The sequence below is a fragment of the Prinia subflava genome, chromosome 8 (assembly GCF_021018805.1).
Source record: "Prinia subflava isolate CZ2003 ecotype Zambia chromosome 8, Cam_Psub_1.2, whole genome shotgun sequence".
In the NCBI taxonomy this organism is placed as follows: Eukaryota; Metazoa; Chordata; class Aves; order Passeriformes; family Cisticolidae; genus Prinia; species Prinia subflava.
This window is the reverse complement of record NC_086254.1, coordinates 1,763,850-1,780,000: the sequence shown is the minus strand read 5'-3', so window position 1 is coordinate 1,780,000 and position 16,151 is coordinate 1,763,850. Positions and strand designations below refer to the sequence as shown.

At 45.3% G+C, this 16,151-nt stretch overlaps 1 protein-coding gene across 9 annotated transcripts in view; it reads left to right on the top strand.

Annotated features, from left to right (window-relative positions):
* AUTS2 (activator of transcription and developmental regulator AUTS2) overlaps window positions 1-16,151 on the top strand; it is a 777,204-nt gene that overhangs the window by 527,529 nt on the left and 233,524 nt on the right. For all 9 annotated transcript variants that reach the window (XM_063402372.1, XM_063402375.1, XM_063402371.1 and 6 more), the window contains one exon: window positions 12,816-12,845. In XM_063402372.1, coding sequence (XP_063258442.1) covers window positions 12,816-12,845 — 30 coding nt within the window. The remainder of the gene's footprint in view (window positions 1-12,815; window positions 12,846-16,151) is intronic.

Sequence of the window (16,151 nt, the reverse complement as noted above, 5' to 3'; positions counted from 1 at the left end):
TAACTCTGACGGAATGAGGGCACAACATTTAGGCAAGGTTTTAATTTTTTATTAATTTTTTTTTCAGTTAGGGAAAATCTGTCCTGTTTTTAAGTGAAGAATAATAAATTATTCCCCGTTTTTAAAATATGCCTCAGTCTAAATTTATCTGGTTTTTACCCATTGCATCTTGTTACTCACTTGCTTTTTAGACTGAAGATAAAGCCTACAGAGATTTTGTGGGGAGATCATGTTTGAAATCTCAGAGCCTCCCTATTACTAAATTTTCAAAAGATGAGAATGGAACTTCCAATCTTTTGGTATCTACAGTCTATAAAATAGAAGGAGACTCTACCTCTCTAAAACATCCCTTGTGAAATTTCAAGACTCTCTATTCACAGAGAATATCTCTGGAGAAAGCAATGAATTTCCTTGCTCTACCTAATCCGTCTCAAAACTGCAGAGCACAGGTTGAGTCGCTTAAAATTCCTTTCTCTACAAGATGCAGGTGCTTTGCTGGGTGCATCCAGCCAGAAATTCAGTGTAAATTTTTGTCTGTGGGGTAGTGGTGACCACAAAGACTAAAGATATGAAGCTACTGCTCCTTTGAGGCATCTTGTGGCTCCTCATATTCCAAGAGAGAGAGTTGTTTTGCATCCCCTCCTGCCACAGCGTGTCCCTTCCTTCTTGACAGAGAGTTCAGTGGGAAGTCCTGTGTTTGACATTCAGAATGTCTCCGGGCCCTGATGTGGGGCTCACCTTTGTAAGAAATAATTCCTGACATTGTGAAGTTTCATTGCAGCTGAAAAAGGAGCTCATGGGCAGTGTCAGTAATGCTGCATTGGCCACAGCCCTCCTTCAGCACAGCTGCTGCTGGCAAAACTCCTGCATTTTCCACGACCTTCCTGGACGGGGATAACTTTTTGAGCACTGAGCTAAAAGCCAGTTATTCAAAGCAATCCTTTGCCTTAGCTGTGACAGGTAATTTGCCACTGCTGATAACAGTCATGGAGTCTGTGATAATATTTATGATACAGGAGTTTTTATCGCTTCATCTGGGGGTAGGTTAATGTAGCAGTGGGGAAAAAAAGACAACAACCAAACCCCAAACATTTTTCTTCTATCCGTGCTAGGAGAGCATTGATGGCAAAATGGTGTTTGCCTGGTGTTCCACAGTGGATATTTGTACAGGAGGATGGCTCTTAAAGTAGATATTTGGGTCTTACCTGAAGCTGCCTCTGCAGCTTCCTCCTGAGGGACAGCAGAGGAACAGCTCTGATCTCTGCTCCTGTGACAGGGACAGGGAAGGGCTGGAGCTGGGCCAGGGCAGGGTCAGGCTGGATTTTGGGAAAGGTTCTTCCCCAGAGGGTGCTGGGCACTGCCCAGGCTCCCCAGGGAATGGGCACGGCCTGAGGCTGCCACAGCTCCAGGAGCTTCCAGGCGTGCCCAGGGTGGGATTGTTGGGGTGTGTGTGCAGGGCTGGGAGCTCCAGGGATGCCCAGGCTGGGATTGTTGGGGTGTGTGTGCAGGGCTGAGAGCTCCCAGGGATGCCCAGGGTGGGATTTGGGGTGTCTGTGCAGGGCTGGGAGCTCCCAGGGATGCCCAGGCTGGGATTGTTGGGGTGTCTGTGCAGGGCTGGGAGCTCCCAGGGATGCCCAGGCTGGGATTGTTGGGGTGTCTGTGCAGGGCTGGGAGCTGGACTGGACGATCCCTGGTGGGTCCCTTCAAGTTTGGGACACTCCATGCCTCTCCCACCTCTGCTGTGAGTGGCTGTGTCCTGGAGCACTGTGAGCCCCAGTGTGGGATCACTGCAGAGCTGCAGAATCAAAAAGGGAGCAGCAGCTTTTGCTCAGAACAGACACCCACAGGGCTTTGGGGCTGGCTGCGGGAGGTCCTCTGGAAGAGAGAGCTGGAGGAAATGAGAGGTGCCCCTTGCTGGGTGGGCTGCTGGGACACACCAAGGTATCACTTCTGCCACTGCTTGTTGGCACAGGGAGGCTGCAGTGGTGGCTGCTCTGTTGGACAACATCCCCCAGCTGTCAAAGAATCCCAGAACAGTTTGGGTTCCAAGGGACCTCAAAGCCCATCCCATTCCACCCCTGCCATGAGCAGGGACATCTTCCACTGTCCCAGGGTGCTCCCAGCCCATCCAGCCTGGCCTTGGGCACTGCAGGGATCCAGGGGCAGCCACAGCTGCTCTGTTCAGCCAGGCAGCAATGAATATTTTTATTCTCTGCCACTCCTTCAACAAAAAATGGCAGAGTTCAGCTGATAAATCAGGGATACTATTCCTACCTCTAAAAAGAGAAATACAGCTCCTGTTTTAAATTCAATTATTATGGTTGCTGCATTCTGGGGGGAAAAATAATGCTTTCATTTCCTAAAAAGAGATCACAGATTCCAAGTTATAGAACCATGTATGTCAAAAAGGAATTTGAGCCAGGCGGGCCAAAGTCTGCCATTGTCTTTACAATTTATATTTACTTGCTCTACATTTAGAATAATCCTTCTCTTCCCTCAGGTCTAGCAGAGACAATTTATCAATTGGACAAAAATGATAAAGGCAGCAATAAATAATAATAGTAATAATAATACATAACAACTGTGTGAGTGATGAATTATAAAGCAGAGAGAGTGGAAAAGGGAATGAAAGCACAGCACAGAAGCCAGTTTGCAGGGCTGAGTACACAGGCTGAGCTATTTTGCTGGCATTATGACTATGAGGAACATTTATGGGAGTTTGCAAACAGCTTAGAACACAAATCATTTTGTTTCAGGTTATATTTATAGGGCTTTGTTAAGGGGTTTTTAGTATCCATTAAAATCCAATGTTTAGAGTTTTATAGTTCAGCTGTTAAGGTCTTATCCCTAAGGATCAATTGTTTTGGGTTGTTTGGGGAATTGTTATTACCATTATTATTTATACAATTCAGTTTAACTTATTTAGGCTACTGTGAAGACACAGAACTCAACAGCTAAAGAAGTCTTGTTTGGGAAAGAAGAGAAAAGATGGATTTTTATTATTTCTGTCTTGTTTCCCATACGATTTCAACACCTATTTTATCCTAGCAATCCATGGAATCTCTCTTTGTGTGGCTTTCAGTAGCCATGTTGTACTCAGAGTTGCTGCAGCCTGCACAAGAGAGCCACCCCTGTGCAGTGCTGTGGATGCTGCATTGCTGCTGCTCTGTGTGCGTTGCTCTAAGTGGAAATAAAAATAATTTTCAGTTTAAATTATATGATTTTCCAGAGGTCATGCACTTTGGTTGGTGGAAGATGAGCTCTATACTGAAAAGAGGCATAGTGTGTCTAGGACCTCATTCAGGTCTTAATGCTTTTTTCTTCTTTTTTATTTCTTCTATTTACTAAGACCAACATTCTCGAAGAAAAATGCCTCATTATCCTGCACACTTTATAAACACATCCAGTGGAAGGAAGCAAATCCTAGGGAATGTACCATTTAAAAGCCCAAACAGATGAGAAGGAGAGGGTTGACAGCAGAAGGGAGTAAGTGACTTGCCTGAGGTGATCCTGATAGCCAGTGACAGAGGTGGATCTCCTGAGTCCCAGCCCAAGGCTATCTTTCCTCCATCATCTTGCTTCTCAACCCACAGTGCAGTATTTTTGGTGAGAGGTGAGTCAGATCCAAAGGGTATTGCTGGATCACTCCCAGTTAGGTGGATGTGGAGGGTTAAGGAGCTGACATGCAGGGAAAAGGGCAAATAACATATCTGATAGTTGTTTCATAAACAAGCATGGGAGCACTGAACTGTGTTCTTGAGAAAAAAAATAATAAATTCTTAAAATGCACCTATCTTGGAATTAATGTAGTGTCTGTTCTTATTTAAATCATTTTCTGTTGTACCCAGCTTCCTTTGTGGCAGTATTTCCCAGCTGTTTCTTGTTTAATTCTAAATATTCATGACATTAATTCTATTTAAGTCCTATGCTGTTATCTGAGACAAAATGTCAACATTTTATGACAAACTGCTGTATCCATTGCTTCGAGTGTCCCCGAGGAACCTGTTTGCTGTGGCTGACTATCAATCTCTGATGGAAAACCTGATTGACACCAATAAAAGCTTGGTAGTTCTCATTTCCCCATTTAAAATGATCCAAACAGTTCAATAGCCATCCAAGATCTTTAGAGTGGTTTTAGCCTGTGCATAATTCATCATCTCAATTATCGTGCTTTTTTAACTTCCAGTTTTGGAATATCGGACCTTCTCCATCAGGTCAATAGAGCATCCAGTTCTCTCTCTTTACTCTTTCCTTTCTTGCTGCAATCACACAGGTTCCTTTTGGGCCCTGGACAGGCATCTCTTCATCCTCTTTGCTCCCTGCCACAACCCCTTCCGTGGGTTATTCTTTTTACATGGCTCTATGAAGTGTAAGCTCCAGACCATCCAAGATCTGTCCTACATGCAGAGGAAAACAAGTTGTTGCCTCCAACCTCTTGATTCTGTTTTCAAGCAAGCTCAACCCTCACTTAGCTGGTTGGGGTTTTTTTTGTCATTGTAATTTCTATTTCTGGCAGCGGTGAAGAAAGGAAGAGACTCTCAGACCCCAGGCTGTGAATATAATGCTGACAGTAAGAAAAAACATTAAAGAGGAATCTCTGTGAGATACTGAGGTCAAACTTTGGCCATCTGGCAGTTGGGATGAGCCATGTGTGAAGGCACGCCACGCACCTGCTGAAGGCAGAGCTGCAGCAGCAGAGCCCTCAAAGGTTTGCTGGCTGCTCTCAGCCATCGCGTGGGTTTCATTTGTAGCTTCTCTTATCGAGCACAATTTCTAAATGAGGATGGTTGCTTCACTTTAAGGACGTACAAATGACTTGCCCTCACCTGTCAAGCATGATCCTTGTATTTTACCAGGCCCATTATGAACGCAATCTTTCTGTCGAAAATTTGCATACCTCCTTTCTTGAAAAGTAATGACAGCAATTTCTTTCCCTGCGCTCACTTTCTGAGTGTCTCATTTAACAGCACCTGGGAAACCGACAGGCGCAGAGATGAGAAGTGAAAGAGAGCAGTTGATTAAATCATCATCAAGTCGGGCCTCAGAAAGTCAATTCTGCTTCCCGTCTGCAATGATATCCTTTTATCTTAAAGTAATGAGCTATGGCACTTTTGCATCCGGTAATGCGATAAGTTCTATTAGCATGTTCCATTTGCTTCACAAGCAAGGGCAAGTCATTTCAGTAAGCTCATATCACTGCAATCAAAGCAATTGGCTTCACAGGCAGAGAAGAAAGAGGAAAGGCTCAGGGTGATTTTTATGGATCACAACACAGTGTAAAAAATAGATTCTTGTATTATTTTAACCCGTAACATGCTTTGCTTCTTGTCAATCAAGGTGTTTTTATTTCATTAGCCTGTAAGTACCTGGAAGACTCAAATTCCAAACAGAACTCATGAGCTAAGACCAGGAGTTCTGAAAAATAAGAATCTTTTCTTATATAGATAACACCCACTATTGCAGTATCAGGCATTGACTTCATTGACCGCTGACCAGTTTAAATCTTTCCTGTTGACTTAGTCCATCAGTACAAATGCACATTTTTATTATTTACTATTATTTATTTTTTTGAACCCTGAAAAAGTACTTGTGAGTTGTGAGGATGCTAAACATGACATTACACACTGCAAATTGCCATCAGTTGAGAGGGTGCTAAAAATAACATGACAGCTGCACGTTGGCTGCAGCCAGCAAGGCAGGTAAGGGGGCTGCATCCCGAGTCCCAGGGGAGAGCATGGAGGCATTTTCACTTGTGGAGCCCTCAGGAGCTGAGGCAGAGGCTTCACCCTTCCATTGCAACAGAGAATGGCTTCCTAAAATCAGGATTCCTCTGTGTGTGTGGCTGGCAGTGCCTGCTGCCAGCTGGTCTGGTGGGATTTGGGTGCCTGCCTGGTGGTGGGCACTTTCTGAGGGTGCCGAGCTGAGGAATGCAGGGCATTGTGAGTTTTCCATCTGGAAAACACAGTTAATCCTCCCCTGGCCCTGGTGGGAGCATCATCCTGCCCAGGGGATGGTGGGATGGGGCCCTGGGCAGCTGTGGGGTCACTGGGCAGGGACCACGAGGAAGCTGCTGCAGGGGACCTGGAGCACAGAAGGTGCAGTAACCTCCAGCCCCAGCCCCCTTTCCAAGGAACAAAAGAAAATTAGTTTCTTCCAGGGGTGGTTCCTGGAGTGACAGGGAGCTGGGGCAGCCTGGCAGGGCAGGGGGTGGCAGCTCTGCCCCTGGCAGGTCCTGTGCCAGCTCCCCAGCAGTGCCCAGCAGCCTCCCAGTGCCTCCCACTGCAGCCAGCTCCCAGCCTGCCCCTGCAGGGGAGATCCCTGCAAAGACAGGGGGCAAACCACACAGCAGAACCAAACCTCAGAACAGGAGCTGTCTTTCGGGGTCTTTCTGGAGGGAAATCCCCCCTTGCCTTTACAACAAGTTCCCTGTGGCCTACCAGGAATATTTGGGCCTCCCTTCAGGTGCCAAGGATATAACCATGTCCTAGAGAAATGTAAGGTGGATCATCTTTATCTTGGACAGCAGTATAATCCAGAGTTTTCATTTTAATATCAACATAGAATTCTTTCTTATCAAACCATTGTTTTGTTCATGGTAGAGCTAAAAGGAACCACTAGTTGTGTCATTTTATAATATAAAACAATCATAAAAGTCCTGGGAGGGAGAGATTAAAAAGAATAGCAGCTGAAAAACATTTTAAGTTCTGAATATTTTTCTTGTAAGGGGTCCAAGATAACTTCAAATGTCCAAGACTGGTACATTTCATCTGAAGTGAAGTAGTTTGGATAAAATGGAATTCAGATTAAAGGTCAACATTGCAATCTTTTGTCCAGACTTAGGTAATTTGTGTAAAATGGGACTTTTTGGTGAATAATCCATAATGTTAGCTTTTAAGAAAGCAGACCTTAAACTTCCCAGACCATCTCTGTTTCAGAGCCATTCCTTACAGTGAATGGCAGTGGATAATGGTGAGGAATTGCTAAGCAGACTGTGATGTTTACCAATTTGTGAGATGCTATATATATAAGATTCCTTGGCAAGGAGCTCCGTGCTGAATGCTACTTGCAGCAAAGTCACAGATAGGAAGGAAAAAAGTGAAATTCTTGCTCTTGGTTTCTTTGTGACTCTGCTGGTCTCCATTTCACCAATTAGAAAATTGCCCATTTATTCCCTGTCTCTGTCTCCTTTCATCTAGGAGATGTTTTTTTCTCCTTTTTTCTTGGAAGCAAAGGTCTAATTGTATAGCTAAAATACCATCTTTGCCCTTTCCAGGGCTGCCAGTTTGTCATTGGTGGAGAGATGGACAAGAATATTGTAAATGTCAGTGTGAACAGGCTGAGGTCTGGGTTTTCCCTCATTTTCTTCAGATTTCTTTTCAGCAGACAGATGAGTAGAATCACTTTGTTCAGCGCCGGCGTTGCAGCAGCTCTGACTCCTTTGGTGGCAATGATAAATGGCTCCAAGATATGAAATAGCTGTTCCAGCAAAGTCCATTGAGCAGAATAGAGAACAATGCCCTCCTCAATGTCATTGTACATGAGATATTCAATGATTGCCACTTTTTGCACAAGAATGTGTTCAATCAGCAAAGTACAGAGAAATCCATGGTGTTGCTTCAGCCTGAATGAGCTGGCGAGGTGGCACAGACCTTTACTCAGCTTGATTTGGACCAGGCTCTCTCAAGTTATTAAAATGGGCTCAAATTAGAGGTGTCACCACATAGGGTGTCTGATTTTTGAAACGTGGCTTTGGGATCAGGCTCATTCTGCGGGTGCTGTGGGAGATGTGCTGTGCATTTTAACTTTCTCCGCCTGGGACAGAGGATTGGGGAGGTGCAGATAATCTTTAGCCTGATCTTCAGTTTCCCTTTTCTTCTAAAAAACACAGCAGCAATTATGCCTCAGCTGGGGATTGGAAAGTTCTTTTTCCACTGCAGGTCTGTGTGTGCACACCCTGTATTGCAGGGAATGCATCTGCTGCAGCCACGGCCCAGGCTGACTGCAGGGCTTCAGCAGGGTCAGGCTGGGGCAGAAAGAGCTTCTGGTTTGTTGGTGCAGAGATCTTTTGACTTTGTATGTCTTCTTCGTCACCTGGGCCTGATTTTAGGGATAATTATTTGAATTTTGACTGCATCACACATACAAAAATGCAAGTTTTTGGGTCACTGACTGTGATTAGCATTTCTGGAGCAGGAAGTTGCAGAAATACTGCAAAAGGAAGCTTGAACACTTGGCACATGTGTATGTGTGTGTGTCAGGTGCTGTGATGGCTGGTGGCTTTGGTTATTTAAGGGATTGGAACAGTTTCAGTGATAACTATGGACACTTTGTGCAAATCACAGTCGGTCTGGTCTCATTATTACCCCAATTATATAGACATTAGGAGCACCCTTAGCATTTCCATATGTCCTGTAAGATTTTTATCAAGGAATATAATTTTGTGTGAGCTTTACTTGCTTTGAATTTTGTTGGTAGTCCCATAGGTCTTTTGGGAAAACTGCTGAGTCCCTTCTGGGCAGGACAAGACTTTGAGAAGCACAAAACAACCATTCTGCAGAGTCCTCCCTGTGATCTGAGAAGCTCTCACAGCATTTGGGACCACGTGCATGTGAAAATTTGGCCATCCAGGGGGCTGTGGGTGCTCAGCAGTTCTGCCCATCTGGACTTCACTTCTGTGCCCAGCATGAGCTGAGGACTGGCCAGGGGCTTGTGTACAGCAAATTTGGCAATTTGGCTCTGGGCTCATCTGAAGCCTGGCCTGGGGTGGCTGTAATCAGTCACAACTTGTGTTCAGAGTGGGGACTGTAAGTGCCTTGAGCCTGAGAATCAGAGCAAGAAGCCTCTGTTTGTTCAGGTGTAAAATGTGTCTGCAGCCTCCTTGTCCTGATTTGTCACATTATCACTCTCAGCTTCCAGTGAAGCTAGTGGCAGTTATCCAAAAATCAGGTCATGATAGTTTGGATTCCCAGTTATTTGCAGAATATTCCAAGGCAGCCTGTGCACAGAGCCATGGTTTCCTGACAAAAGACACGGGAGAGCACCGAAAAATGAGCTTTTTGTAATAGACACAAATACTGAAACGCAGCCCAAAGCAGAAGGCCAGTACAAAGTATTTCCATGGCTTCAATTCCAAAACAGTCTGGCGCTCTGAGAACCACAAAGCACTTAAATCATTTTACTTCTTCCTGTGGCCCTGGGAGGTAAGGAAATGCTGGAGGAATTGAGGAATTGAGCGAGCAGTGTAGACTCGAGCCTTCAAATTGACCAGTAATTCTGAATAATCAACTTCACGGTTGTCAGCTTCGGTTTCCAAAATGTGCTCTCCAGCCGTGGGTAGCAGTGAGGCTGCAGGAGATGGAAACACCTTGTGCTTTAGCACCTCTGGGGAGAACTCGCATCCAGAAATGTAAATGAGCACATCAGAGCACGGCTGGCTGTGTGTGAGCGCAGTGCCTGGGCTGACCCTCAGGCACGGGGACAACATGCAGTCGCTCCAATTCTGTTTCCAGCCTGAGTGGCAAACGTCTTTCTTCTCCCTTTCTGGCATTAGCCCTGCACACAAGCTCTCTGATGGGCGGGTGTGCAGAACGTGCCAGTGCAGAGCGTGTCCTGCACACACACACACACACACAGATAGGTGCTGCACAGATGTACAACCCCAGAGCAGTGCTCAGAGCCCTTTCATGCTCTCCCTGCTTTTCTCCTTGCATCCAGCTGCTCCACAGAACGCTGCCATTGGCCCAGGACAGCCCTACTGGACAGGGGGTGCCCAGCCCCTCTGTGGCAGGGCAGAAGCTGCCCCAGAGCCAGGCTGGCCACACATCAGGAGCTGTTTGCTGAGTGCATTTATTGCCTTTGTATAATTTATGCACTGGAGGGGTTTGACCATCATCCGTCCCTGCCAGCAGCTGGCACGGAGGGCTCTGGAGGCTGGAGCTGTAAATTGGACGGGGCACTCCTGCCGAGCTCCCAGCAAAGCCCTCGGGTCAGTGCGGGATTCAGCAGCAGGAATGGCAGCGTGTGGGCCCCGTGCAGCAGAGGCTGCTTTGGCAGGCCCCGGCCGTGCTGGCCCAGCACGGAGCTGTCACTCGCTGCTGGCACGCCGGGACGGGAGCAGAGCTGGGAATGGCCTTGGCACCGCGCTGCTGCCGGCGCGGACACGGCAGCGCGTCCTTCGCCATATGCTGAGCTCTGGGACGAGGTGCTTCGGGTACAGCAGCAATCACTGCATGTGGAACTAAGCAGACCTTGAAATTAGAGCTGGGCTGGGGGAGAGCAGGAGGTTGGGAGGTTTAACACTGTGGTGGAAATGGCCTCCCACCGACTGCGCTCTGCAGATTCACTCGGGTGTGGGGAACTGTTCTGCTGGCAAATTCAGATGTCAGCGCTGGCAAGTTCTCTTCTCCCCAGGTACCTCCACACTGCAGGGAACACAAAAACCATGAGCTTTTCCAAGCTTGTGAGCCGGTAGAAACTACAGCAGAGGAGAGATTGTTTAAATTATTTAAAACTGGGGTAAAGGAGAGGCTGCAGAGTGCTCTGAGCACCGCTGGGTCACAGGACACCTCATGTGCCCAGCACCAGGAGTGGGTGGCACCTTGAACCCTCTGAACCCTGCTGCTCAAGGGAATTGCTCTTGCCTGCTTAGACATCCACCTTTTGCCCCTTTTACTTTCACTTTTAGGTTCAGTATGATCAAAACTTGGAGTTTGCCTGAAGGGTGGGCAGAGACACAAACAAATGGAGCAACTGCCCCTTTGCTCTCTGAGGTGTGATAATGGATCCTGGGGAGCTCATGGTGAGGGAACTCCTGGCTTTGGCCATCCAGGGGGAGAAGGTGACAGAGCCCAAAAACTGAATTTTTACAATGGTTCTGAAGCAGAAATGGTAAATGGAAAATCTCTGTGACATGCTCTGTGATTCTTGGGAATGTCCTGGGCAGGACCAGGAGCTGGACTGGAGGATCCTCGTGGGTCCCTTCCAGCACTGGAGGCAGATCTCTGATTCTGTACCATGATTTTCATTGATTAAAATCCATGGGCACATTTGCTTTTTTGTAAATGTAGGGTCTTGCTCACCTTCATACCAAAATCTCATACAGGCAGCACTGTTGAAGTCAGAATGCATTATATTTATGGGGTAAGGTAGGAGTACTTTATACAGTGCCATGCTGTCCTAGAAATGCTTCCCTTTTGTCAGTTAAGTGGACTCTTCATTAATTCCAGCATCATGTGAGGTTTTCAAAATTAAAGCTAAAATTGCCCCCTATCTTCGTGTTTCTTCTCATTTGTTACCAGAGTAAATACTCTGGTACAAAATTGATGCAACTAGTGCTATATAAATCACTTCCGTTATTAAATAAATTTCACTTCCTTTTCTATTTGGAATCAGCTGCAAGGAGATTGTAATTTTATCTAATCTTTCCTTCATTTAAAATTAGTTGAAAAAATACCTAGAAATAGTTCTCAGCTCTAATTTGTTAGTGTATAACTCAGTGGTGTAAGGAAGGCACCTTTTGACCCCCTGTACTGATGAAGACAAGGGAAAAGCCAGTGAAACAGAAGAGTTATAATTAAACAACAGACAGAAGATGAGTTGATTTGTGCAAATCAAATATGTGTATTTGTGGGAGTATTTGGCTCTGTCAGTTCCCATATCACTGTATAGTTAACCTTTGGAATTCACAAAATAGAACTAATTTCAAAGCAATTTGGTTGTCTTACAAAAACACTCAAAGATGCAAAAAACATGATATAAATACATAAAGAGCTTAACTGAGTGCTGTAAGAACCTGACATTCAGCTGGTCCTCGGGTAGGAAAGCCTGGGTCTCCTGTTTGGTGATGTTTTCCTGGGAAATGTTTGCCATGAGAGCTGCTGAGGTGTGAGTTCAGTCTTGAGTGATACAGAGAGCTCATCCTCCATCCTGCAGCTGTAGATGGAAACAAAACAGACCCACAGAAGGAGGTGCAGGTACCCAGGATTTGGTGGGAGGGATCAAACCTGTGAAATCCAGGGTTCCAAGAGTCCTGCTTCCAACACAGCTTTTGTACTTCTAGCAAATGCAAATGTGGTTTGGGTTCTGATGCTTGTCTTTAAGAAACATTGAGTGATCTAGTCCTGCTCTAGTCCTACAATAGCAAAACTTATTTAAGACCTGAGCAATGGCACTGGATAAATATCAAAACTCTCTAGAGTTGCCATTGAGCATTTTGTAAAATTGTGATATCTGGGCTACTCCCAGAGAACCTTGGGGAGTCAGTGACTGTGGCACGTTCCTGCTTCCCTGAGTTCTCTGAATTCTTTAGTTCAGCAGCCATAAGCAAAGGCACAGTGTGACCTTTCCATGTGTTCTGGAGAACACAGCCTTGGAAATGCTCCTCTTTGTGCTGGGCAGAGCTGAGCATCTCCATGGAGCCCTGGAGCTGATGGACTGGCAGCCAGCAGGAGGAACTCTGTTCATCCAAAGAAAACACACCAGCCCTCTAAGACTGTTCTTCTTCCTCCCTGATCCAGTTCTGGAGTCTGAGTGTGCCCCATCAGCTCCTGTGGCCCTGAGCTGAACTGGCAGAGGGCTTTGCTGATGGCCTGTGGTGTTTGCAGGGCAGTTTTTGCATCATTCAAACACAAAAATGTGTCCTCTGCAACAGCAGTGGGGGAAATTTCCTCCCATTCAGTAACTGAGCTTGTTCCTAAAGGTGCCAGATGTGACACCAGCATTTATGAATGGATCACCCATCTTGTTCACAGCAATATTTATCTTTTTTGCTGTAGCAAGTTTCTCTTACCTGTGTTTTTTCTCTTTTTGTCTTTCAGTGTGACAGCGACAGTGATCAAGAAGAAAAGGTAAGAAAGAAAATCAATATGGGAGCAAAACTAATTTATTGGATTCCCTTTTTCCTCTTAATCTATTACTTATTCAAAGTTTCTTCTTGGACTAATCTAAAGCATCTCTATACAAAGAAAATCTCTGTCTCTAATTTAATTTTAGGATAGACCTCCAAGGAAGGAGAATTCTAATGAATATCTTGGAGGCTGCACAATTCATCTTTAAGCATAATGATGCCATGGTCTGTGTGGGTTGTTTATGAACAGCAGTCTCACTACCAACCCTTCCCATGGCTACACTTCCCCTTGGAAGTTGTGACAGCAGCTGAGTCTGTTTGCAACCCTCACATTTGCAGTTTTTCACAGTTATTTAACAACTGTTAGTGCCTGTTGTGCTTCTCTGCAGGCAAGGGCCTGAAAACCCCAACTGAAGTGTTATGGTTGATATATCTATTTTTTTAGAAATAACATTTGATAACTGTACATTAAGTCAAGTAACACAACTTGCTGATCACTGTCTCCATGATTTTGAGTTTCTAAGTTGGAAAGGGGAAAAATTAATGCTGAAAGAGTCAGGAAATGGTCTCTGATTCTGCTTATTGTTTAGAAGACTAACAGTAATGAAGAACTGGTCCATACTGATAAATATTTTTATCCACTATTTTATGTTGTGAATAGCCTAACCTTCTTTCTTTGGCAAAACTGAAATAATCATCACAGAAAAACTGGTCTAATTTCTTTATTTCCAGGTTGGATTTTGTGGGGTTTTTTATTTGTATATTGAGCTTTAAGGGGTGTTCTGATAATGTAATCACTTTTGCCTCCTCTTTACCTGGATAAATTGGGGGATGGAAGTCAGGGGAGGGTAAAATAATGTCCGAAAATATTGTTCCTATAATAATGTTGAACTGGTTAGAGTTTTATGAGTGGTTCTGTTAACCAGCTCCAAGGCAGGCCAAGAAGAGGAGAGGTGACCATGCTGGTGTGCAGCTTATCCAGCAGCCAAGTGCAAATATGCTTTAAAATCCAGGGGGAAACAAGGAGTACAGAAATCACCTTCCATGAATTTAATCAGTTTTCTACAGGGCTGGTGTAACAGGAAGCCAAGGAAAGTCTCAAACCATTCTGTGTATAACTTCCAAAGCTTTGCCCTTCAGCTCTTTTCCCAAGTAGAGGATTTTTTCCTCATGTTTCTTAATAATTTTCTAACTATGTTAAAGAACTGCTGTTTACTTTGAAATGCAATGATTTTCCTTGCATAAGGGAACTAATCACTGGAGTTAATCAGTGTGACAACAGAAAGGGGAGGTTTTGTTGGGTTTTTGCACAGAATATTAACCTGCACTTTTCAATATGAATTTTTAATGCATTACCATTACATTCCATCCTGTGAAGTGATTATTCATTTTCAGGATGTTCCTTATGCAGGGGAAGATGATAAACTGAATTTCAGCTTCTATGTTTATGGCACCCAGAACTAAAAGTGTAATTTCCTGTCACTGCAGCATTTATGGAGCTGAACCTCTGCCTGTTTCACTGAATTCTTCTCTTGCAGCACTCCTGTATTAAAAGGCAGAGGCAGCTTTTGGAGATGGAGGGGGGATGCTGGTTCAGGATGGTTTGCACAAGACAATACAAGAGAGACTCAAGACTGTACCTCACACAGAATATCCCAGTACATGTGTGGGCAGGATTGAAAATCCAGATGTGTAGTTCATCTCTGTGATCTGTATTTTGTCTTCTCCTTAATGAAATGAGATTAGATGCAGACCCAATATCCCTAAAAGTTTAGTGCTTTTCCAATGTCAGAACCAGACCCATCTTGGAGCTCTCCAGCTCAGGCCCAGTTCTGAGACATGACTGCTCACCCTGGCATATTTATTCAGGCTGTGCTGGCAGCCCAGGCAGAGATCTAAAGGCCTTGTTCTGCTGTTAATTTGAATTCAGCATATGTAGCCTGTTATAAAATGCGAGACATCATCATTTGAGCAGGTCAAGCATATTCAGATGAAGACAAATGGTGCTTATTTGATTTTCTTAAAATCAGGAAATGAAAAAAGCGCTCTCTGGAGAAATCATGTTCTGCCTGACTTAGATGATAGACCAAGGCATGTACCCCAGATAAGAGCAGGCGCTCGTGGCTGGGTTTTATCTCTGAAGGACGGTGGGGACTGTCAGCTCGCTGACATGTGCATTATCCATGTCATTTTAAACAAAGTGACCTGTAGAAAAGTGCACTCTGCCGTGACGTGATAATGGGCTGTTGGATGACAGGTAAAGTACACACTATAAAGGAGGCTGTGCGTTATTCCTTTGTTTAACTGACAAGTAGAAACTTCTTTTCTTCAGACAGGCAGGATCTTTTAGATCTCTTTCAATAGGACCCAGAAGATTTTTGAATTCCTGCTGTAAATGAAATAACATTTTTAGGACAAAAAGTTCCTGTGAGCACACTGCACTGGGAGAAGCGAGGATGGAGGCTCCTGTCCAAGGGAGCATTTCATCAGTAGTGCCCAACATCCTCAGTTTTCATTAATAACCAGGAGAGCTGGGGGTGCTCAGCAGGATTAGAGGTTTGAGGATCATTTACCCAAATGCCTTATATCACAATGATATTGGCCTCCAGCTGTGGAGCTGTTCTAGCAGTGAATTGACAAATTGCTCTTGGTTGGACCTCGCTCAGTGTGTTCTGAGGGTTGTGGAGTTGTGCCCCTCCCACCAGACACAGCTTGGCCTGAAATGTTTCTGGGAAGAGGAGCTCTGCTTTTCTTTAGGGCTATCCCTTGCAGATTTTGATACCCTGTTGTGTACAGAATGCGGGGTTAATTGCTGCAGAGCAATTCTGCACTCGCTCTTCAGAAATTCAAAGGAAGAAATTTTGCTTCATTTAGGATTTTTGAGGGCAAACCCCCACTGATCCTCCACAGGAGTTCCACAACAGGTAGAAGTAATGAATATAGGCACATATTTCTGCTAGAATAACTAAAACCTGGAATCCAGAAAGGTGGACCAGAGCCTTTGAATGAAGTGTGGCAGATGAGTATCAGGAAAGGTGATGGAGAGGCTGAAGGCTGAGCTGGTTCCCTGTGGGCAGCAGAAGGAAGGCAGCAGCAGGGCCTGGGTGGGCAGGGGTGCAGAGGGAAAGGCACTGCCTCAGCCTGGGCCTTTCCCCTCACCTGGCTCTGTGCTATCAGCGTAAATCCCGGCTGATCCCTGATCTCTGTGAGGGGCTGGCTGTGCCTCCAACCCACCCTCCCCAGCCTCTAGCTGGGAGCCGGCAGACAGAGCCCCTTTCTGTCTGTGTCTGCCCTCAACGTTTCTCCA